Source organism: Saccopteryx leptura, chromosome 6, assembly GCF_036850995.1.
Source record: "Saccopteryx leptura isolate mSacLep1 chromosome 6, mSacLep1_pri_phased_curated, whole genome shotgun sequence".
Classification (NCBI taxonomy): Eukaryota; Metazoa; Chordata; class Mammalia; order Chiroptera; family Emballonuridae; genus Saccopteryx; species Saccopteryx leptura.
The window spans coordinates 144,405,762-144,431,132 of NC_089508.1; the positions used below are offsets into that span (position 1 = coordinate 144,405,762).

Genomic DNA, 25,371 nt, shown 5'->3' on the forward strand with positions numbered 1-25,371 from the left:
TTGGCCATGTCTTTGTTTTTGAATGAATAGTGTGAATTAAATGCACAATTTTATGTTTGTGACTAATATGTTTTTAAGCATATGTATTTACTATGGTTTTTAACATTAAAATACCAAGAAGCAAGTGTAGTATATTCTCTGCATGAATTCTCACTCAGGTATTATTATTTTTATTTTATCTATAATATGCTCTACTAACTTCTGTGCTTTATTCACTTCTGATGTAACTCAATGAGAAAATTCACAAAATTTAAAGAGAATAACTATCTGGTTCTAAATGCTATTGAATGTTTGTTGGAATACAGACATGTCTTTTGGTATCTTTTAGAAAGTGGATGCATGTGGATGCATGCAGACACTTCATTCAAGATTCTCTTATTCTTCCTCAGGCTGTGGACTGTGTAGAGGAGTGTTTCTAGGTGTCATCAGTATGATGGCCTGAGAACTTGATATTGTTTTGAAGTGTGCGAAACACAATAAACAGCCCTTCCTCGTTGCCTTTCTGAGCGGCTGCTCTAAGCAAAAACTTCTGACAGTTAAGCAGCATCTGTCGTCCAGCTAAAAAATTTTTTTCAGACATTTGAAAAATCTTTTGATGTTGACTTAACCAGAAAAATTATGTAAAATTACCTTTTTTCCTTATTACTTCAAAGCATTTTTAAGTTACCATGTGATTTAAGCATTTTCAATTAGGTATGTCCAGACACATGAATCGAAATTATGGGTCTGAAACCTCCAGACTTGCAACTCCATTACTTGCAGAAAAGTACAAGGAATTGAGAGAAGTTGCTGCTAAGAATTCCCTCACCCACCACCTGTGTCCAACATCCCCTGGATGTGAAATCCCAGGTTTCTTCTCATTGTCCCAAACCCTGTACTCCCAGAGGCTAAAGAACCACTCAGAGGTGAAGCTCGTCCAAATAAAAGTTATTTTTGATAATAACATACACATAGCTAATGTCCCTTGACCCATTCGGACAAGAGCAGACGGCATGGACTAAGAGTTTTACGTAAATTATTTTATTTAATCCTCCAATGACTACTTTTAAACCCCATTTACTCTCTAAGGAAACTAGGCCTTACAGAAGTTAAAAAGCTTGCTTGAATTCTGAAAACTGGTAAGAAACAGACTCATTCTTAGCCACCAGACCAAACTAAACTGTTGACCAACACTGAGAACAGACAGAGCTGGAGGAACGAGGGTTCTGTGTATGGTGGAAGCTAAGAAGAGCAACTGGCTTACTGGGAGGGCAGGAGGGGATGGATCTTGCTAAAGGGAGGGGAACTCGATACTGTTCAGTATTCTACATTTAATAGGGTGCACAATAAATAATGACAATAATGGGTTCAGCTTTAGGTCTGGATTGTAGGTGTCATTAGATACTTAGTGAAAGGTGTCTGGTGGGCAGCACAAGGCTGGAGACAAAGCAAGAGGAGAAAAAACATGTTTGCAGATTTATAAGACATTGGACATGGAAGTGATAAGTTTAGCTCTGGCAACAATTCACTGCAGTAAAGGACAGGAGCAGAGGGCAGTTATCAAGCTTAGGGTAACATTTGGCTAGCAGGTGGAAGAGATTTCACAAAGGTGGCATGAAGCATGGGCAAAGAGGAAAGGGAAGATCTAAAATAGGAAGAACCTCAGTGGTTGAGGTAACTCTTTGTTCCGAGGGGGCTATGTATTGTAAGATGTTAGCAGCATCCCTGTCCTCTGCAACAAATGCCAGTATTACCACCAGCCCCAGAGGTGACAACCAGAATTGTCTCCAGATGTGGCCAGATGTACCCCTGAGGGGCAGGGGCAAAGGACCCTTGGTTGAAAACCACTGATCTATCTAAATAGCTCTCCCTAGACTTGTGCAAGTCACTGGGTTCCACCAGGAGAGTCTGGTTCTTGTCTCTGCTTTCCTAGTCAAACCTCATTGCTGCCCTGAGCCAAAACCAGGTTGAAATAGATTACTCCCTTAGTCCTTACCAGTTCTAACATACCGTGATTCTGATCCCACAGGAGAATATGGTAATTTTAGAGTGACTTGAACGTTGGATGTTTAGATTCTAGCTTTCTTCAGGTTAAATTGTTCTGGGTCATAACAGTTTCCCCCATGATTTGATAATAAGTGACCACATAATACTTTGAAAAGTGAAATGGAAATATTATCTCCTATAATAGAGAACTTCCCAAATCTAGCTTCTAAATAAGACTTTTATCTTCGTTCCTACTAGCCACCTATATCCTAGTTCTAATAAGACATGTCAAGTCCCTAATTTAGCCATCTTTTTAACATTAACTTCTCAAATTTATTTGTTCCCAATATACAGGGTGGGGCAAAAGTAGGTTTACCATTTTGAGCACACAAGCATTTATTCTTGTATCATTATTTATTAATTATTGTATTATTTTCCATATGAACAATGGTAAATCTACTTTTTCCCACCCTGTATATTAACTTTCATTAGCTCACTAACAAAGTACAAGTCAGGTACTCTTTGCTAAGAAATGCAAGTTTACTCCATAAACTAAATTTCATTGAAAGGCCTGTTTGAAACAAACAAAAAAAAATAGACAAATTTCTCATTATTACATCAGAAAAGAAACTGTTCAAACATTAAACTGGTATTGGTAATTATGTCTCTAAACTTTCCCTGGGTGAAAATGGTCTTTGGATACATACAGACTTACCAAAAGGAAGTCATGCCTTGACTTCAGAGCTTAGGAACCTGATGGTTAAAGACCAATGGGGGGTGTGCTGCCACCTTAGAAATTACCAGAAACATTTGGAGCATATTTAGTCTGGCATAAGTGGTTTTGATATAGGAAAAAATGGTTGCTACTATGATATTAAATGATTTATTTCTTTATATTGTTCTTCTTTCTACACTGAAGTGGTACAACCTCCAACCATTACTCAGCAGTCCCCAAAAGATTATGTTATTGACCCTCGAGAGAATATTGTAATCCAATGTGAGGCCAAAGGAAAGCCTCCTCCAAGGTGAGTGTGCTCTCCGCTTCGTTAGAGTACCGGAAGTCGGTGTTGACAGTGACCCTGAAGTTCATTTCAGGGCCTGCACATCTCTCACGTGTCATTTCTGGGTCCATTGTTTCCTTTCTCTGCTTCATTAGTGCCATTTGTCCTTGAAAATTCAGATGGTTGCATTTCTGTATTCATGCCCTTCTGTGAAATGCTCAAAATTTGTAGTGAGATGTGGAAAGAGCCTTCCAGTGGCTATAAAAGTCTTATGACATAGGCAAATCCCTTTTCTCTGGCCTCAGTTTCTGCCTTTGTAAAATAAGGAAGTTGAATTTAATGACTTCTAAGATTTCTCATATCTTTAGAAAGGTCTATAAAATTGGCTTCAGTGGGTTTCCAAACTTGGCCGGGTTCAGCACTCAGATTCTCCAGAAGGCTCTTGGAGTGAGCCCTGCATGGCATTTTAGAGTTGGGAGAGATATTACAGATGATCTGGTCTAACCAATATATTTTATAGATGAGAAACTGATGCCTTGTAATGCTAGATAACTTATCCAAGGCCCCATAGCTAATCAGTGGATGATTTGTAACTTGTCCAGTAACATATAGGAGTTTGGGGGAGTTGGATAATTATTATTAATATGTAATGTGGATTTTTAAGTAATAAAGAAGTGAAAGTTTCTAAATATTTGTCTATTAATGGCCTTACCAAACTGTCAAAAACTAGTCTCTGAGAAAAAGTTAACAGGTACTAAATACTAAAGTATATCAAAAACTTTCATCAAAGGTTTGCTTCAAAAACAATATATTCTGCCATATCATTATAAACCCTCTGGCAAGCAAGTGTTAACATGGTGTCATTTGATGGAGTTCCCTTTTATTTTTACATTTACCTAATACTTTCTGTAGACTCTTTTAAGGAAGAATTTCTTTATCTCAGCACTACTGATACTGTGAGCCAGATAGTTTTCTGTTGTGAGGACGGGGGCTGTCCTGAGCATAGTAGGCTATTTAGCAGCATCTCTGGCCTGTGCCTAATATATGCCGCTACCCCCCCACAGCTGCCTCCCGCCCCAGCAGCTGTGACAACTACTGCTACAGGAGGAGCAGTGGGCAGCGAAACCCAAGTGAGCCTGGAGAACAGTGAAGTGGAGAGAGTCAGGCCTTCAGATGAGCATGGTCGTTGTTGATTTGTGACTGGTTGTATGACGTATTTTAATCACATAACACTGTGGCTTTTCTATAAGGGCATCTTTTGTGTAAATAAAACTGAGGAAAAATAATTTAAGTTGATAATTTGAAATGCTTCCTAAGGAACTTACAAAATCATCTTCAGGATTAAAAATTCTCAAAATGTATATAGTATTACCACTTCTGATAACCAACCTTTAAAACACCACTGATTTTATATTTCCTCTTCTCCTCCCAACCTACACTTTGTATTTTCCTAACATGACATTTGTCTGATCACTTGTGAATGCCTCTCTTGTCACATTTCAGCCTCGAGCAAAACTTTGTAAATAGGTTGTCAACTCTATGAACAATGGTGGTTACAATAAAAATGCTAATGAAGGTCTAGGCTAGTGTGCCTAGGTCCTAGGAGACCTACTTTCTGTATTTCTTTGAAAAATGACAGGCAATCTGTGTGCATGATTTTTTTATTGAGTCAGATTTTGGCTACGTCTATTAAAGACATGTACCTTAAAATGTGTGGCCAGCATTTTTTTGTAAGTCATGATTTATTGAAACATTTTAGGTATGAAGTAAATATATTGCTCTTTTACTGGATATTAAAATCTAATAATTATTTATGGAAACTCATAAATTGCTAGGAATTTGTTAAAGAGTAAGTAATCCTGTTTTTCTGGACCATTAACAAGCTTAATCCTTTATGTGTTGGGCAGCTTCTCCTGGACCCGAAATGGGACTCATTTTGACATAGATAAAGACCCTCTCATCACCATGAAGCCTGGCTCAGGAACCCTCATAATCAACATCATGAGCGAAGGGAAAGCAGAGACCTATGAAGGAGTCTATCAGTGTACGGCTAGGAACGAACGTGGAGCTGCAGTTTCTAATAACATCGTTGTTCGTCCGTCCCGTAAGTGGGAATCACCCACCAACAGGTGGACCTTTCAGAGCATGGCTCTGAGACAGCATCTGTTACATCATCCAAACACTATTGCAAGAAAGTAATGACATTGACTCCCATGCTCTGACCTTGTTTTACATGAAAATTAGTGCTCCTTTTCATTTACCCTAAGTTCCTCAACCTAATGCTTTGTCAGTCCACTATATCTTTCATACAAGTCCAGACGAAACACCAGGGATAAGAAAACTATTTCTTTATTGAATTGAACCAGTATTAATTTCTATATGTTTTATGTATGAGCAAACTTCCTATAGCCAGATGGAAATAAATTCCATATGGAATGAGTAATTAAGGTATGTGTTATTTTTTTAAAACATTTTTGTTTCAAAATTTAGGTGGAAATAGAGTGTCCTCACCCCTTGCTATTGCTGTGGCTGTTTTGGCAGTGGTCTGTAACTCCTCTCAGTAACCCAAGAGCATGTATTTGAAGGAAAGTGACCATGGGCAGTTCTGGTCATTTTAAAAAATTTTTTTTATTACATGTGTAATATGTATTCATTATATAAAAAATTAATGCAAATAAAAAAAAATTTAAAAATTACTCACAAATCCTTCCATTCAAGAAAATAACTACTGCCCTGGCCCATTACCTCAGTGGTAGAGCGTCAGCCTGGCATGTGGATGTCCTGGGTTCTATTCCCAGTCAAGGCACATGGGAGAGGTAACCATCTGCTTCTCCTCCCCTCCTTCTACCCTTTCCTTCTCTCTCTCTCTCTCTCTCTCTCTCTCTCTCTCTCTCTCTCTCTCTCTCCCCCCCTCCTGCAGCCATGGCTCTATTGATTTGAGCGCATCGATCCCTGGCACTGAGGATAGCTCCATGGAGCCTCTGCCTTAGGTGCTAAAAATAGCTCAGTTGCAAGCATCGGCCCTAGATGAAGTTGCTGGGTGGATCCTGGTCAGGGCACAAGTGAGAGTCTGTCTCTCTATCTCTTCTCCTCTCACATAAAAAGAGAGAAAATAACTACTGCTCTTTCCACTTTTTTCTAAATATGTTTATGTGTTTAAAATGAGCTCATTTTGATTAACGGTTTTATAACTTTTTCTGACTTACCTATGATTGTATATTCTCATATCAACCTTATAAACAAGCACACTTATATAATATTTAATAATGTATGATAGTCAAAGGAGACAGACTCCCACATGCACCCTGACTGGGATCCACTTGGCAAACCCATTTGGGGCAGATGCTCAGCTCATCTAGGGCTATGCTCGTAACCAATCTATTTTTAGCTCCTGAGGCAGAGGCTCCATGAAGCCAACCTCAGCACCCAGGGCAATGCCCTCAAATCAATCAAGCCTTGGCTGTGGGAGGGGAAGAGAGGGAGAGAGAGAGAAAGAGAGAGAGAGAGAGAGAGAGTCAGAGGAGGAGAGGAGAAGCAGATGGTCACTTCTCCTGTGTGCCCTGACCAGGAATCGAACCTGGAACTTCACAGGCTAGGTTGATGCTCTACCACCGAGCCAACTGGCCAGGTTCATTTTTCTAACTTTTAACACTGTATTTAAAAATTATTTTCTTTTTATCTTATTGTACATAAATTCTGATCTCCTATTTTTCCCATAAATTTAGTTTATCTTTCTTTCTGGTGCTCTTTTTATTTTTCAATGCAGAAATAACTTAGAAGTTATTATTTTATTTCCTAGGGTCACCGCTGTGGACCAAAGAAAAACTTGAACCAATAACACTTCAAAATGGTCAGTCTTTAGTACTTCCTTGCAGACCTCCAGTTGGATTACCATCACCTATAATATTCTGGATGGATAATTGTAAGTTTTAAAAATATGAATTTTCTTTCTTCAATAGTCTTCTGGCCCTGGCCAGTGGTTCAGTGGCCAGACCGTCTGCCCAGCATATGGATGTCCCGGGTTTGATCCCCTGTCGGGGCACACAGGAGAAGCATCCATCTGCTTCTCCCCACTCCCCTTGATTTCCCTTCTCTCCTTCTTCTCCTCGGTCAGTCAGTGGCTTGATTATTTCAAGCATGGCCCCAGGCACTGAGGATAGCTCCTTGGAACACATCAGCTTCAGGCAATGAAAATAGCTCGGTATTCAAGCAGCAGCCCCAGATGGGGTTGCCAAGTAGATCCCAGTAGGGGCACATGCAAGAGTCTACCTCACTATCTCCCCTCCTCTCACCTATAAGAAAAAGTCTTATTATTAATTGCTGTCACAATAAATTATTACCTTTTGTGATTTATAAAATTATAAAATGTTTTAGAGATGCTCCAGAAAATAAATGCTCATTGTAATAAGTAATGTCATTTTATTTTATTCAGTCACTTGATTTTGTTGAGCACCTACTATGTACCAGGCACTGCTCTAAATAAACCAGGCCAACCCCCGTGTAAGGCCGGTGATGGTGGCCATGTAGGTTCCCACTGGATACGGGCTGATGGTAAAGGAACTATGGAGGTGGAGGATGGTAGGCCATTTTGTTTATGAGAGTCTTGCAGTGGCAGATGAGCAAACAGGCAGGGAATACTGCTTTTCTCTCCGTCTCAGGGCTGATGAGCAAACAGGCCGGAGGTGGGGGGGACCCTTGTCTGGCAAACAGTAGCAAAAAATGGCCCCTCCCAATGGTGGCAGGCAATCCACAGGTTACAATCTGCTGCCCTGAGGGCAAGCACCTGCAGCTTCACATAGACTGTACACACATGGTGCTGCCCTGTGCTCATGCACCGATCAGGAAAAGTGCAAGTTAGCAAGCCTGCCACACTTGTTTGGTCAACACCCCTCTTCTGCCCAAGTTTCTGCTCTATGTCGTGGGAATAGATGGGGGTGGAGAAGGAAGCAGACAGTAAGTGCGTGTAGAAAAAAATACATCAGTCATCAGTAGGTGGTATGAGGGGAAATAAACAGTTTTGAGCAGAGACTTAACGGAATGAGAGAACAAGGCAAGCCCCTCCAATATCTGGGTGGAAAGGGGAGGACTGGTGTGAGCTCCCGACACACTAGTATGTCTCAAAGGCAGTGGGAGGCCAGAGGCACCAGACTCAGCGAGTCAAAGGGAAGAGTCAGAGGAAAGGCCAGATAAGTCCACAGGCTCAGTGCAGAGGGCTTTGACTTTGCTTTGAATGAAGTAGGAGACATTGAAGGAGAATGACTTTACCTGAAACAAAACCAATAGTAGTAGCATCACTTCGGGCATGTGTGGACAGCAGAGAGGGCTAAGGAAGAGCGCCCTCCTGGTTTGGAGGCCACTGCTGTAATGTAGGCAGGAGTTGGTGGTGACGTGGACTCAGGTAGTGGCAGTTGAGTTGGGTAGGAAATGGTCAGATTCTGAAGTATTTTGGGGGTAGATTCTCTAGGATTTATTGAAGTGGAGAAGGGGCCTAAGAGAGGAATCAGGGGCATCTACAATACAAGTCAAGGCCTGAACAGCCAGTAAAATGTAACTGCCATTTCCCGAAACAGCAGAAGCCCGGAGAGGGGAAGAAATTTAGCTGTTCAGATTTTTTTTTCTGTTTTGGGTTTTTTTAAGGATATTTTTAATTTTTATTTTTTATTTATTTAGATGACATGGTTCACCAAACCATACAGGTTTCAAGTGTACAACTCAGTATAACACCTCACACCTGTCAGAATGGCTTTTATTAATAAATCAATAAAAAACAAGTGTTGGTGAGGATGTGGAGAAAAGGGAACCCTCCTGCACTGCTGGTGGGAATGCAGACTGGTGCAACCTCTGTGGAAAACAGTATGGAGATTCCTCAAGAAATTAAAAATGGAGCTGCTTTATGGCCCCACAATTATACTTCTATGAATATATCCTAAGAAGCCCAAAACACTAATTCAAAAGAATATATGCAGGGGTTTTTTTTTAGCCCCAACAGCACCTAATATTTGTTGGATATTTACTAAGTGCCCTTGCTAAATATTTTATGTTGGTTATCCCATCAATTTTTTACACAACAGCCCTATGAGGTATGGCTGGTTATTCCTTCCACTTTTTAGATGAGGAAACCAGGCACAGAGACATGACATCATCCTTTAGGCAATTTAACATTTGTCCACCCATCCCTATCCTTGAGGGAATTTTTTGTTACTCTGCCCCTTCACTCTCCAAAACCTCCTGTGCTAATAGGTTAGCATGTTACCTTACAGGTAGCACATGGTTCTACTGGAAGCCCGGAGTCAAGGCTTTGGATGTGAGAAGCCTGTGAGACATCCATGGGGAGATGCCCAGTGGGAGTCAGAGCAGCAGGCGTCAGACGAAAGAGTCAGGGCTCAAGTCAGCAGCACTGTCATGTAGGAACTTCTTAGAGCCAGGGGCTGGATGAGAGAACAGGGGGAGGGGACCAGGAGGGAGTGCAGGTGGTAAAGACCAAAGCCAGGGGACTGACACCAAGAGCCCCAGGGACCAAGAGCTTAGGGAGAAACCAGCAAGGTAGATGAGAAGGAGCTGTCACTGAGGTAAGAAGAGAACAAAGAGAGAGAGTGGTGTCCCCAGGACAAGGTGAAGAAAGAGTGTCAAGAAGACAGAACAGACTGACCACATAGCTCAGTTGGTTGGAATGTCATCCCCATGTGCCAGGGTTGCAGGTTCAATCCCCAGAAGTGGTACATACAGGGGTCAACTGGTAAATATGTGAATCAGTGGAACAGCAGGTCAATGTCTCTCTCTCTCCTGTCTCTCTCTCTCTGAAGCCAATAAATAAAAATTTTAAAGTCAGAACAATCAACTGTTTCAAATGCTGCTGATAGATATGACTTCTGATTTGACTGAGAAATGACCATTAAGTTTGGCAACCTGAAGGTAACTGTTGACCTTGACAAGAGTCCTGTAGGTGTGACAGTGGCAATGAATGCAAAATATTTGTAGGGAATATATTTTATTCTCAATGACATGATTTCCTCTGAAATCATTGGTTGTACACATTACTAAAGATAAAACTTAGTTCTAACATATAATTTCCATTTTGACCTTTCTTATTTGAAAGCACTCAGAAAGTATCACAGAGAAATGGAAAATAATATATACATGAGTAAATGAGCAAACATATTTTTCCTATTATTTTATAATAGCTTTTACAGGTTTTGAAATAACTAACAAAACAAATGTAAATAAATGGTGTATGACATTGAGAATAATAGTATCCAATGTCACTGCCAAAGTGAGGCCAGTATTTGGTCCTTGGTTCTTATTCAGAAATGATTACCTTTTCACTTAATAAAGAGAAATATACATGTAAAGTTTCAGGGTCGTGTGAATATGTAACTGATTTGTTTTATATTGCACTGCTTGCTGTGTCATTTACATACATGCTAGGCTGTTGGCATATCATCTGACTCTTTCAAATACAACTGCATATGGAATGTCAGGAAAAATTCAGATCTATATAGCATTCTTCTTGCAAGATAGCATTATCAAATTATTCCTATCTGCACATATTTTTTCCCAAACATAATGCAAAGGAGCTCAATGAGCACTTTAATTTGATCTATCAGTCCCCATCAGTAATAAAGCACAGCAGGAGAAACAGAATAAATATGTGCTTATCTTTGACTCTGTAGTCACTAAATAAATGTACATTATTTTTCTGAGTTATTTTTAAAACAATTTTGTCCCTAGGGATTAATGACTCGAAACCATGTGTTTACAACCACCAGTCAATTTCCACCTTGACCGAGAACTTGGTCAACATGGCTGACCAGCATTCTTTCTGGCTCTGCCCCGGCTCCACACTTCCCTGCCTTTTCTGCCCAGAGAGCTTGCAGGCTTTTCACCACAATTTTGCCTTTCATGACATGTTAGTAGGGCACCTGCTGAGGAGAAGCAGCTGTGACTCAGACTGGCGAAATCCTCTGGCCCCATTTTTCTTACTTCTCTCACTTCAAAGCTGACGAATTCTCACACTTTAGGCTCTGTGAGCTGAGTTATGATGCATGTGAGCCAACCAGGTGTAAATTCATGCATAGATCAGTGGCCCCACTTCCCTGAGTCCTTCACCTACTTAGAAAACCTTCCCTCCTTGCCTAAAGCTGAATCTGAGAGCAAGTCAGTTGTTCAAAAGGAATCTTCCAAGTCAGAGTGCTGTAGTTACTCACCTAACTTGAAGCCCTTGTGATGGGCAAGGTGTGGGTTCAGTGCTACAATGGTAGGCAGAGCAGATGATAGTCTCTGACCTCCTGGAGCTTCAATTCTAGCATGGCAGTCTGGAAATAGCCACGCATATGACAAGATATGCTGTATGTTAGAAGGTGGCCACTAACTCGGAGAAGAAAAAGTAAAGGTGGCAAGAGAGGGCTGAAAGGGGGCCTTCTGCAGGGCATGTCTGCAGCCTTCAGTAGTGTCATCAGTGCACCCTATTGGCAGCTGCCCATTTGCTCCCTGACTCTTTGGTTGTGCTCAGGAAGCTCAGGCAGGTAGAGGCCCTGGGGTGCCTGACACCTTGCTCAGACCCAGCTCCCAGTTAGCTGCCATCACACTGTTTGAAGTCTGACCACTTATGAAGATACAGCCCAGGTTAACAGTTTTATAAGCTTCCTAAATGCATGTTCTAAGGCATGTGAGTTTAATAATTAGGGACCAACTTAAATAATAAGAAAAGTCATACAATTTTTTTGTTTGTTTATTTGTTGGTTTACACTTGCTTCACTGTACAACTGGAATCTCACCTCTGCCCCACTCCAGAGAATTAGGGGCAACAGGTCCAATTTGAGTTTTAATGTGTCATTTTGTTGTGGTTGCTTACAGTCATATGCTTTTACTCAAAAAGCTTTATAGAGAAAAAAATATTCAGGTGAACTTTATAGAACTATTAGTAGATACATTTATCTTGCTAATTTGGAAAGTGGTCACTTTATAACAGAACGATCTGGATATCTCTCTGCCTTCTCCAGCCTTTCAAAGACTTCCACAAAATGAGAGAGTTTCCCAGGGTCTGAATGGAGACCTTTATTTTTCCAACGTTCTCCCAGAGGACACCCGCGAGGACTACATCTGCTATGCCAGATTCAACCACACGCAAACCATACAGCAGAAGCAGCCTATTTCTGTGAGGGTGATTTCAGGTAAGAGTGTAGCTTCCTGAATCTGTCTTTCAATGATGTTTACAAATATCTGTAAAACACAGTAACTATTAAATACTACTGACTAAAGTAAACAGGTTCATTGATCAGGAAACTACCTGTGCAGAGTGACTAACTAGTGTTGGTATACATGTTATAAAGAGCGTGCCTACCTACCCTAATTACTGTATTTTACATTTATTATTATTATTTATTATTATTATTAAGTGAGCATGTGCCCTGACTGGGATCCACTGGCAAGCCCTCTAGGGGCTGAATGCTTTGCCCATCTGGGGCTGTTGCTCCATTGCTCAGCAGCCAAGCTATTTTAGCACCTGAGACAAGGCCATGGTGCCATCCTCAGCACCCAGGGCCAACTTGCTCAAATGAGCCATGGCTGTGGGAGAGGGAGGGCGGATTGAGAAGCAGATGGTTGCTTCTTCTTTGTGCCCTGATCAGGAATTGAACCCCGGACTTCCACAGGTCAAGCCAACACTCTATTGCTGAGCCAACTGGCCAGGGCCTGTATTTTATATTTTTTGCTGTTATTAATTACAGTTTCCCTGGTAACTTTCTGAATCTACGTGGATCTCTGCATGTGTGCTTTATGCCCAGGACACCTTTACGTGGAGTTCTGCAATGTCAGTTATATGTGCACAGAATACTGGTTGGGGGGTGACTGCGTCCATTAACGAGTTAGTCAAGTATGATGGAAAGCACTGTGTTTAGTCGGTAGGGATGGCACTCGGTCAGTATAGCTGTATCTGTTTGCTTTTGTTGTCCAGTACTTTTTTTACAGTACCTTCTCCCCTACTTTGTACCTTCTTCATGATATTCTGTTTATTTCAGTGGATGAATTGAATGACACTATAGCAGCTAATTTGAGTGACACTGAGTTTTATGGTGGTGAGTCATGGTGATTGTAACTGATATTCTCTCCTTCACTGTAGAATTTAGTTCACTAACTTCACCTCCATGGCTATTTAACTTTATTTCTTTATGAAATTCCTAGTTACATGTTTAATACCACTAGAATAAATGTATGTTTCTTATGAAATTGAGCTATAAGATTGCAAACATTGCCACTAAAACATTTTCCATGTTGTATGTATAATAATGAAAATTATTAAAGCTTTTTTCCATGTAAAGAATCATTTCACATGATTTGGAAATTTTTTCATGTATGTTCAGAATTATATTTTTAAGTTTTTATCTTGTTCATAAATTTTTCTAATTAAATAAGAATAGGCAGGGTGCATTAATCTGCTTGAATATTAACTCTTCAAAGTCTTAGTAATCTTTGGCCACTAACACTAAATGAGTTTTGATAATAACTCATCACATTGCCTATCATTTTGCACATGACATTATCAGTATCATATAGTTAGCAAAAGTATTTCTCTTAGTGTTTTTAAAACCCATTTACTATCTTCAATGGAAGTAAATTTTTGGAAAAAAGAACATGTACCTTCATTCTTTCAAAAAGAAAAGAATTTGATTTCCTTAAGGGAAATATGGATCTCAGTATAGAGTAGATCAAAGAAAATTATGGGTTCTGAATATGGAATCTTCTTAATATCTTTAAAGCAGAATTCTTGCTGCAGTGTTTTTTTATCTGTGACATACAAAGTAAAGAAACATTACAGTTCTATCAATACCCAGAGGAGACAATACCACAACTCCTGTCTTATTTTAATGTATTCCTGAAAGGTAGGGGCCTCAAAACCATGCCCAAAGTGATTTTAGAAGGGTAAGATTTCTTCTACTATCTCTAAAATCTTATGAAAACTTTAATTGCTTTCAAGGAATACCTTTTAGTATACTCAGTTTTTTCTGCTAAGAAATGAAAATAATTAATTTATTACCTTTTATTCAGTTTTTGTGAGCATCAAATAAACATGCATTCAAGTTATGAAAACTGTAAAGGGCTACAGCATCTGAACATGATATGATTTCTAATTTAAGTTTTTCTGAGAGTTCATCAGAATAGAAGGCCACATATAGGCAACATCTCCATAAGAAAGAAGGTGGCCTGTGCAAATCTCCCCAAGATCTCTGACTTGAGCCCTCTTTATATTTTTATTGGGGAAAGCAAGTTCAATTTCTTTAACTCCACTATTAGTCCTAATTTATGGCAAATTTGCAAGACCTTTGTCAGTAACTCCCTGGTTTTATTTTGTTTTCCATAAACCTTGCAGTTTTGGAGGGTTTGATACCTTAGACATCTACCTCAGCTTTGTCTCCATGATTAATTAGTGAAATTGAATGTACTGTCCCTCATGTAAACCAGAATAACCCTCCCATAGCCATTCCTACAGAAAAATCTAACATCTTCCAGAAGGTAGACAATTTTCACTTTGTCCTGAGTACTAATTTTAAGTGATACATAGTTTGAGAACATGATTTTCTTTTCTGTGTCTACATTTTGAGCAAAGTTTTCATAAAAATCTAGCCCAAATTAAGGAAATACGTGAAAGGAGAATAGTTCTTATTGTCAGTGCTTACGCAACCCAAAGTGTCCCTATTCCTAGCTAACTGAGTGAGCAATGGCTCTTTGTAAGGCGAAGTATGCATGTGCAGTTGAACAAACTTTATGATGTTAAGTAGTTTTGAAAAGGGATTAGATTTTTAGGCAGTGACCTGTGTTTCTAGAAATACAACTTTAATGCATATTGATTTTCTCGTTTGCAGCTAAATCAAATAGAGAGAGACCACCAACATTTTTAACCCCAGAAGGCAATGCAAGTAACAAAGAGGAATTAAGAGGAAATGTTCTTTCACTAGAGTGCATTGCAGAAGGACTGTGAGTTAATAGTTTTTGTCTTCGTGGACATTTCTAATAAAAACATAATAGATCAGTGATCGGTAGAGAAGTATCAATATCATTGGGAGTCATTGTCTTGTATTAATTACATCAAAGATAAAGAAAAACTTGATAATTATTTCCAAAATAGGCCACTTGAATCTCATATAACTAAAATATTTTTAATGTAATAGTGTTCCTCCTAAAATAAGTATCAGTAATCACTCTATGATTGCTATGATTATAATTAGGGTACATTATTTTGCCACTGTGTGTAACAAACCACCTCAAAACTTAGTAGCTTAAAAAAATAGCTACTTATTGATCAGTATTCTACAGGTCTGTAGGGAAGTTGTGCCAGAATGGGCCAGATCCAACTGACTTAGGGTGAGCCTGCTCATGGCTGCTAGGTGGCTCGGCTGTGGATTCGCAGTTCTGGGGGTCTAGTGCTGGCTGTTAGGAGGGCAGCTGGGCTCTTGACCTTGAATTCCTCACATCCTCTAGCAGCTCCACCCAGGCTGATGCTCCTAACAGTGGAAGCACACATGATCCCTGGGGCCTAGCCTTGAAGCTGGCACACTCTTCCTCCACTACTTCTTCTTGCCAAGTCACAAGCCCAGCTTCTTTGCAACTGTCTCATCTGCGCATACCTCGGAATTGATGCCACCCCTAGAACCCACCTGCCCTTGACAGGAGTTCCAGAAAGGCCTCGCTCAGATTCAAAAACAGCTATTACAGCAGGCCCACATAGAAGCAAACTTCTACCTAGTCCCTTCTTATGCCTGGCACAGAGCAGATACTACTGATATGGGCACATACGCTGAGTACATTGAAACTCTCAGAAACATGTGCTTGGAATGTTGTAAAGCTAAGAGTGAAGCTCTATCACAAATTAATAAGCATAAGACTCATAGAATCAAAATTTGTCATTCTTGACACCTGCTCGGGGAAGTGGTGGCCCCTGGGACAGTTCACAGCTTGGTTAAGCTCTGGGCTCTTGCTCCTCCCCGCGTTGCCCCTCCCCTGCAGATCACGGAGATGCAGGGTAAGCTGCCTGAGGAACTTCCATGATATGCCGTCAGATTCCACATGTGTATAGCATCTTTAACTTTTCAAAATGATTTCACACTTTCTACCTCTTGTTATATTCACATCATGTTTTATTTCTGAAGCCATTTCATCAACTATATATGTTCAATTATTTTTTTTTATTTATTTATTTTTTTTCTGAAGCTGGAAACGGGGAGGCAGTCAGACAGACTCCCGCATGTGCCCAACCAGGATCCACCCGGCACGCCCACCAGGGGGTGATGCTCTGCCCATCCGGGGCATCGCTCTGTTGCGACCAGAGCCACTCTAGCGCCTGGGGCAGAGGCCATGGAGCCATCCCCAGCGCCCCGGCCATATTTTGCTCCAATGGAGCCTCGGCTGCGGGAGGAGAAGAGAGAGATAGAGAGGAAGGAGAAGGAAGGGGTGGAGAAGCAAATGAGCGCCTCTTCTGTGTGCCCTGGCCAGGAATCGAACCCAGGACCCGCACGCCAGGCTGACGCTCTACCACTGAGCCAACCGGCGAGGGCCTCAATTATTTTTATTCAACCAAATAAGCCCAAATCAATTTAAAAAAATTAATTGATCTCACTTGAATTTCTAATGACAAATATTGTGATCTTCCTGATAGCCTGGATCATTCTCTTTTCATCCTGATCTTCCAAACACACAACGCAGTGCTTGGTCTCTAGTTTAGTGCTTAGGAAATGTTTGTGTCGAATGGATTTTTGTTTTACCCTCATGGAAACCTTCTAAAGCCACTTGATCAAGTCAAGCATTATTATCCCCAAAGAGGTCAGGGAGCTGAGGTGGGAGAATAATTAGGGACAGGCTGTGGCTTTGAAACAGATCTTCAATGCTAAGCCTGTGCCTGGCTTTTCATGTAGCTCTATATTTCATAATTTAGTAAGAAACACCACAAAAAATGTTGTAATACATGAATTTACTCTCATCAATTGGTATAATGTTTTTAAATATAATAATGAAATTAAGGAACGAGCACTGTTTCTCTAGTTACTTTATTTACGTCACCAGATAGCCTCTGACGAAATAAAAAAGTTTTTCATTTGTTCTGGAAATGTGTGTAGAAGTTCCAGTGCACAAGTATGTGTATCATCTGTTTCTCTGTGCCTCTTTAATTCTAGCTGATCCACAATTCTAACTCAGTATCATTAATTTCATGGTAATTCTTTTGATAGGCATAGTACCTTCATGTGAAGTTTTCTTAGAGTGCCTCATTGATTAGAACTTTGAAGGAAACATGCAGATCCCTTCCATAAAGTAACTCTGGGGCGTTCTCACTGCACCCCTGGGGTCACAGCTGATGGTGTGTCATAAATTAGTGTGGTTCTGCTTATGTGACAGTGGTAGCTTATAGCTTTAAGTATAAGGTTTTGAGTATTATTTATAAAAGTGTGATTCTAGTGAAAGTACCTATGTATTTCTTATAGCTTTATATAAAGAATTTGTTATAAACTTGTGTGAAAGTTCATCCTCAAAAGCAGTTAGGTCAACTTCTTTTTTTTTGTATCACCATCATTTATTTATTTATCTTATCAGGCCTACCCCAGTTATATACTGGATAAAAGAAGATGGAACACTACCCATCAACCGGACATTTTATAGGAACTTCCAGAAAACTCTGCAGATCATTCTGGTTTCAGAAGCTGACTCTGGAAATTACCAATGTATAGCAAAAAATGCACTAGGAGCCATACATCATACCATTTCTGTCACAGTGAAAGGTACATATCATTGTCTAAAATGCATTGCTCTTGCATTTATTCATGAGGGGCCTTAAATCTTCAATTAGCAGACCTTTCATTATATTCTTCAACAATAATAAGTACAGATTTATACCAACATTCATGGTACCTTGAATCTCTTCATTGCTATTTATATTTTATAGTACATCTAAATCAGATTTAAAATTAGCTCTCTCAAATCTTTCTTACAAAAGAATTCCAATTAATAAATGCAGAAAGAATGAAGTGAATGGAAAATCACCATTAGAATCCTACAATTGTAATCACTGCTAGCAAGAACCAGTGGTGAGTGCTAACATTCGTGGATGAAACCTTAAGGAGATATGGGATATTTGCATAGCCTCAAGGTATTTATCCCCCCTCCCAAATTAATTACTGAGGCAGTTTTAACCTGTCTGCACATACTTTACTCCTCCTCTTTTACAGAGATGGAGCTTAATTTCTCTACCCTTGAATGTGGGCTGAACTTAGTGACTCACTAGTGAGCAGAGTGTGGAAAGTAGGCAAAAAGTAACTGCGGTAGAGAAACCTGGCAAACATCTCCTTAACCAAGTGATCAACATGAACACAATCAGTAATAGTCATGTTGATATCACGTACTCCCTGATGTGAGGGAATGAGAAGGGTCCATTATTCAAAATCTCAGTCTAACCATGGGAAAACAGACAAACGCAAGCTGAAAGACATTCTACAAAATAACTGATTGGTGTTTTTTAAAAGTCTAAAGGTCATGAAAGACACAGAAGACCAAGAAACTCTCAGATTGGAGGAAATTAGTAAGGAGATCTGACAAGTGCATGCAATGTGGTTTCCAGGACAGGGTCCTGGGACAAAACAAGACAGTAGAAAACCAGCAGAAGTTTTGTGTAGTTTAGTTAATGAGGTTGTGTCAATGTTAATTTCTTGTTTTGATGACTGTACCATGTTTATATCAGATGTTAACATTTTGAGTCCAATCTATATTAACTTTGCAGCTTTTCAAAATAACACAGTTTTTAAAACTGCTTCCTAGTTTTATAATTACATATATTCTGTGGGGCTCACAATTTAAATTCATGATTTTTTTAGCCCTATCTGTGCCTTTAAATTGCTCACCTGATAAATTTGTCACCTGTTTGATGTATGATTAATTCATGTAAAACAGCATCATAAATCTATTCACTCTAAAATATGAAACTAACAAATGTTTTGTGAAATACTTTTTATTAAACTAGTTCAATATACTAAATTTGCTAGAATACATATTTGATTCAATTTTTTGTGTTTTTTTTCTTTCCTCAACAAAGCGGCTCCATACTGGATCATAGAACCTGAGAATCTTGTGCTGTCCCCCGGAGAGAATGGGCCACTCATCTGCAGAGCTAATGGCAATCCCAAGCCCAGAATTAGCTGGTTAACCAATGGAGTCCCAATAGAAAGTAAGTGTCTTTGGCTCCCCTTGTGATGTATTTTCAGAGCATAACTACTCTTAACAGGAAACAAATAGTGATAAAATAAGTTGGAGTAAGGAAGAAAACTATGTATAAGCTAAACAGACACCAAATTACCTTGAGATTTTTACCTTACTACCTTTAGATGTTTGGAATGACTAAATATTTTGTATTATAATAGTGTGTGTTGACTGGCACTTAAAGATATTTCCGGTATTTTTTTACTTGCATCATAGGAAGAATGTCAGGGTCAGAAATAAATATTACTGAGAAATTCAGATTATTTTCTTTGTTCAAAATGTGAGCTGGTTTGTGGAAACATCCTAAGAGTCAGAAGAGGTGAGTGAGGAGGCTAGGAATAGAGTCAGTGGCTATAAGAATAAGAAACATAGCTGTCTTAATTTAATTTAAAGAGTTTTTATTCCTAAATATAGCCCAGACGTTTCCAAGTTCTCAAGGCCTCAGAAGTCACTTTCCTGATTACTACCCAAAGAAGAACATGCCCTCTCACCAGTCATATGCCAGACAGTCGGACTCTGACCAGGTCCCTTCCTGAGTGTAGCTAAGGTTGTCCCTGGGCATTTACACATGGTCTCAGCTGCTGCACAGCACCTCTTCTGCCACCTTCCCTGGACCACCTCCGGCACTTTCATCAGCCAGCTGCTCCACACTGCCGTTCTGCCTGGAACAGTCATCCAAATGTCACCACAGCCCTTCCATTAATTTCCTGACTCACAGCAAAGACCAGTTCTACAAAACTTTGTTAAAAGCTTTGGGATAGTTGGAGGAGATTGTAGCAAAGGAAAAGAAAACTGAAAAGAAATACTGCACCCCTTGGCCCTGGCAAGTGGCTCAGTGGATAGAGTGTGTATGGACATCCCAGGTTTGATTCCCAGTCAGGTCACACAGGAGAAGTGACCATCTGCTTCTCCCCCCACCCTCCTCCCCCTTTTCTCTCTCTTCCTTTCCTTCAGCCAGTGGCTCGTTTGATTCAAGCATGGCCCCAGGCACTGAGGATAGCTCCTTTGGAATGCTTCAGCCTTAGGCACTAAAAATACCTCAGTACTCAAGCATCAGCCCCAGATGAGGTGGTGGGATGGGCGCAAGTAGTGGTGCATGCAGGAGTCTGCCTCACTATCTCCCCTCCTCTCACCTAAAAAACTTAAAAAAAAATACTGCATTCTTCTGCTGCCGGGTTCCTGAGCCACAGCCCCCCACAGAGCCCGTTGACTCTCCTTGTTCTCAACCCTACTGTCTCCCAGCTGCTGCCTACAGAGCTTTGGGACATTTCCCCTGCTTGGAGTTCAGGCCGTCTCTTAGACACAAAAAGAGAGAAAATCAGTTCCTATTTAAAACCAGCCTCAGTCAATAGCAGAATGATCTGCAGAGAGTCTTTACTCACAATAAAGACAACCTGTAAACTTATGATGTAGAGCAGCTTAGATCTTCATTACCTCAAGACAGAATCAAAAGTCAGTTCTACTTTTCCATAGCCAGAAAGCTCATGACATTGGCTTACCCAAAATAGTCTTGATCTTGAGATGAATCTGAAAACTGCTGGCAGGTGAAATGACACCAATCCCTAGGTCTCACAGTCAAGGTCTTATAACTGTGGGTCTAGAATGATTAAGAGCACCTGCCCTATGAGTATTTTTAGGAGTTTCTGTCACACAGTAGCTATCATACATAGTCACGCATTGCATAAGGACTCTTCAGTCAAGGACAGAATGCATAGACAGCCCCGGTCTGCCATGCAGCCTGGGGGTGCAGGCAGCTAGACCTCTAGGCTGGCATGAGTACACTCTGTGATGTTTGCACAGCAACGAAGTCGCCTAACACTGCATTTCTCAGGGCAGATCCCTTCATCAAGCAGTGCGTGGCTGTAGTCTGAAACAGCCCATGTTTACTGTAGAAGGACATACGCTCCTGGGAGTAAGCAGATTCTGAACCCCAGCAAAAGGGTGTTTGGATATTTCCACTTCTGATTTTAACCATGATCAGAATGAGGAAGAACTGCAGAAAGTTATTTGTGGTTGTGCATTGGGAAGCCAGTACCACTCTCCGAGGCATGTGTGTGGAAACTGAGAGAGGAAGGAGCCCAGAGCTAAAGTGCAGCTGTACAGTACAGTGTCTGGCTTTCTTAGGAACACGTGGCAGCGAAGGGTGGCGCGTGCTCAGCACTGCTGCACCGTGCTCGGCAGCTCAGAGGCCTGCGCCGTTCACGGAAGGTTAAGTGTGCACCTGAGATGGACTTCAGTGGGACTGAGTGGGCGGCACCGTCCTTCTAGCCACCTGGCAGGAAAACGGGGAACTGGGGAATGCTGAAAAGATAAACCCTCAGGCTTGGCAGCCAGGATACAGTCGTAAGCAGGGAAAATCGAGACGGAGATGGGTCAGTGGCACGAGGACAAGGAGAGATTAAAGACTGAAGCTGACCTTCCCTCTGATTCACTTGGTGTGCTGCCCTTCCAAACCCTCCCAGGCTGTGCTCTCAGGGGAGCTCCAGTTGTACTAAGAGCTTTGAAATATACTCAGACACCCCTCGGTACTTGAAATTTGCGGGGGGATCAACTGTGAAAGGCCTGCTTTGGGGGTGTATCAACAGAGGGAAGGTCAGCTTCAGTCTTTAATCTCCCCTTGTCCTTGTGCCACTGACCCATCTCCGTCTCGATTTTCCCTGCTTACGACTGTATCCTGGCTGCCAAGCCTGAGGGTTTATCTTTTCAGCATTCCCCAGTTCCCCGTTTTCCTGCCAGGTGGCTAGAAGGACGGTGCCGCCCACTCAGTCCCACTGAAGTCCATCTCAGGTGCACACTTAACCTTCCGTGAACGGCGCAGGCCTCTGAGCTGCCGAGCACGGTGCAGCAGTGCTGAGCACGCGCCACCCTTCGCTGCCACGTGTTCCTAAGAAAGCCAGACACTGTACTGTACAGCTGCACTTTAGCTCTGGACAGTGGTCCCAGGAGACAAGGTAGGTCCATCTCCTGTAACCCCAAATCATTTGATTAGGTCCAGAGCAGAAAGAGAACAAAAATCTCTGTCAGGTTCTGTATTAGTTCATGTCTTCCATCTTAAAAGTATTTAAGTCCCCAGTGGCAGGAAAACAGGAGGTTGAGCAAAGATAGGATCAGGATTCTGCGGTGCCGACAGGTCCAGGGACCCGTGACCTCTGCTGGACACACCAGGAGAGCAGCAGCATGCGGCAGACAGGGCCCAGCCCACCAGGCTGGCCCCCGGTGCCAGGAATGGGCGCTATGTGTTTCTACCAAGGTGATGGGAAGCACCCTAACAGGTGTCTTTCTCCACAGTTAGTGGCCAAGCTAAATATGCACGTATGCTTTTCGGAATCTCATAGGTAAAAGTTAAAGAGCTGAGACACCTGGTGGGACCCTCTTGCTCTCTACATGTTGATACTGCAGGGAACCCGCTGTTCCCTGCCCCTGCCCTCAGTAGCTGGTTCAACTACAGCATCTGCTGAGTGGCCTTTTGGCTAAACACTAAGTTGTAAACAGCTGAGTTCAAAGCCAGCCCTACATGCCCCTGCCTTATGCTGACCTACCCTGATCCAACATACGCAGTAAATGAGGAAGAAAACTGTCAAAAATGTCATAAAAGTTCAAGGAGCTTTGTGCCTCTCCACCCTGCTGATAGTTACCCTATGGATTTAGAAACCCCTAACCAGAACTGCCTTTAAGGTTTGAGGGCCATTCTGGAGACAGAGCTGGGGAGCAGCTCTGTTTTCTCAGCAGCAGTTTTCTGAGTTGTGCACCCCAGCTGCATCAGCAGTGATGGGCCCCAGGGGGCAGGGAAGATGGCAAGAGGCAGGGGGAGGCAAGAGAGAGCCAAGTCTGCTACAGTGCACAGTGACGAGGTGGGCATGGTAAGTATTCCTAACCTCCCAGGGGGACTGGGCTGGTCCCCAGTGTTAGCTGGAGCACAAGCTGACTGGATGACAATACTTTTCACCACAGGGGCTGCAGGAACCCTGGGTAGAACAGCTGCTGCGGGGGAGGGTGGGGAGCAGCTCTGCCTGTGCCGTGTCATCGTCATCGTGCAGGGCGCTGTGTAGCATCCCACAGGGTGCCACACAACGGGGGGCCTAATCCCAGCCGCACAGCCTCCCACACCTGACCTGTGGGCAGCCCCCTGAGGACCTGGACCCTGCTCCCACCTCCACAGGCCCTGGCTCAAGTGCACCAAGTACTCTGAAGGAGAAGCAGGATCAGGGACACTATTTTGCTTTGCTAGCAAAATAGCGTTAGTGATTTGTGACTGCATTTCACACCTGGAACCTGTTTTACAAAACTGAAGAATTAAGTCAAAACTGTGTGGGCTTTCCTGAAACAAAAAATAGACTGTGTGAAATATGGAATTTGCCCAAAACTACCTAAACTATTTTTTTTTTAAACAACCTCTATAAAAGTCAGGAGAAAGGACATGGCTGCCTAGAGCTGGTGCCAAAAGAGAGCTTTGGTTTTATCGTACAACTGCAGTGTCTGGGAAGGTGTAGAACCCAGAACCAGAAAGAAAGTGTCCTCCCAGGCCAAGGTCGCGGCAATCATGGTTTCCGTCCCTGTCCTAGGAGATAGCAGGAGAGCCTAACATGCAGAGATCTGTGACTGTTCCATGTGAGTTGTGCTAGATAGACCTCAGATTCCCCCACACGGAGCATATAGGTCACACTATTAATATGTCTAAAGATTTCTTTTTCTCCAAGACATGAGGAGGGAAAGGAATGAAGAGAATGAGAACGCACAGAAGACCTCTGCCCGCCACCACTGCATATGCTGCTGACTTTGCAGGGAAAGACTGAGAACCAGTAACACTCAATAAGCAGCCAGAGGAAGAGAGAGATGGGCCAGGATATTCCCAGGGTTCCACCAGGGATCTTCCCTCTTGCTTTCCTCAACAGTAAACGGCTCAGTTCTCATCTCATTATAGTGGATGAAATAAGTCATTGAAGATTAAAATTCATCTCTTTACCTAGAGATGTTTTCCCAAATGTTCAGATTTCTGGAGATGTTTGTGGAGCACACCGACTCAGAAACTCTGATATTTGGTCTCATGTTAAACAATTATGTGCTCTAGTCCCAAGTTTCTGATCTCCTCATGCATATGCTATCTAATTAATCTGGTTCACAGAGTTCTTTTTAAAATAAAATTAGGCAATAGATATAAAATATGTTAAAAATTGATAAGCCCTGGCAGGGTAGCTCAGTTGGTTAGAGAGTTGTCCCAAAACACCAAGGTTGTAGGTTTGATCCCCTGCCAGGGCACATACAAGAAACAACTAGTGAATGTATAAGTAAGTAGAACTCTCCCTTTCTCTCACTGTCCCTCCCTCTCTCTCTCAATAAATCAATAATAAACTTTTTTAAAATTTGATAATATTCTATACAAGTAAGATAACACTAATTATAATTATAATTATTATTATTATTATTATTATTATTATCTAAGTGTTGGAAGCATTTATAGCTTGGCCAGCCATGTCAGGAGAGTTAGGATAAAAGAAAGTATTGTTGGAAGGCTACTACCCTAATTTGGAAACTTTGGGGCTTTCAGTTCTATGCAGTGACTCTGATTTTAAATTTCTCTTTCTAATACTCATTTATAGCAAATGAATTTAATTACTTTCAGAATTAATTGTTATTTTTTTGATAACTTAGATTTGGATACTGGAGAGTTACTCCCACCCATTAGCCAGCGGAGTCCAAAGGCTTTAAAGATCTCTGTACTAGCAATTTTATTCTTTGTCCAAATAACACTTGGGCCTCCATGTGACATGGGGACAGGTCCTGGGTTTGTTTACATTTCATTAGTAAGAGCCCAAAGCCCATGGAAAGAGGTCTGCTTATTCACTGCTCTTACCTAACAGGTTTATTTTATTCCTAAATACTTTGCCAGAAATATTTAAAGACTGCCGTTTAGCAAAAATAAGGCACAGACAGTTGGATGCCTTTCACGTAAAGAAAAACATCAAAAAGTGCACCTGTAGGCTGCATAAAACCTTTTTAAATGGTTTATGTTGTGATGTGATTGATGAGACCCCACTGGGAGAAGATTGTCTACTGGCTTTGTTCATTGAGCTGATCTTCCATGTTCATGGTGATATAACATTTTGTGTGTGTGTTGTTAAAAAACACATAACGGCCCAGGCCAGATAGCTCAGTTGGTTAGAGTGTGGTCCTG

The 25,371-nt window shown here is 41.4% G+C and overlaps 1 protein-coding gene across 17 annotated transcripts in view; it reads left to right on the forward strand.

Annotated features, from left to right (window-relative positions):
• NRCAM (neuronal cell adhesion molecule) overlaps positions 1–25,371 on the forward strand; it is a 410,223-nt gene that overhangs the window by 339,365 nt on the left and 45,487 nt on the right. For 14 of the 17 annotated variants that reach the window (XM_066344097.1, XM_066344098.1, XM_066344096.1 and 11 more), the window contains 8 exons: positions 2,885–2,990; positions 4,874–5,070; positions 6,766–6,888; positions 11,966–12,136; positions 12,983–13,039; positions 14,825–14,936; positions 17,544–17,728; positions 19,036–19,167. In XM_066344097.1, the coding sequence (XP_066200194.1) occupies positions 2,885–2,990; positions 4,874–5,070; positions 6,766–6,888; positions 11,966–12,136; positions 12,983–13,039; positions 14,825–14,936; positions 17,544–17,728; positions 19,036–19,167 (1,083 nt within the window). The remainder of the gene's footprint in view (positions 1–2,884; positions 2,991–4,873; positions 5,071–6,765; positions 6,889–11,965; positions 12,137–12,982; positions 13,040–14,824; positions 14,937–17,543; positions 17,729–19,035; positions 19,168–25,371) is intronic. The other 3 variants (XM_066344106.1, XM_066344108.1, XM_066344113.1) reach the window with 1 other exon arrangement.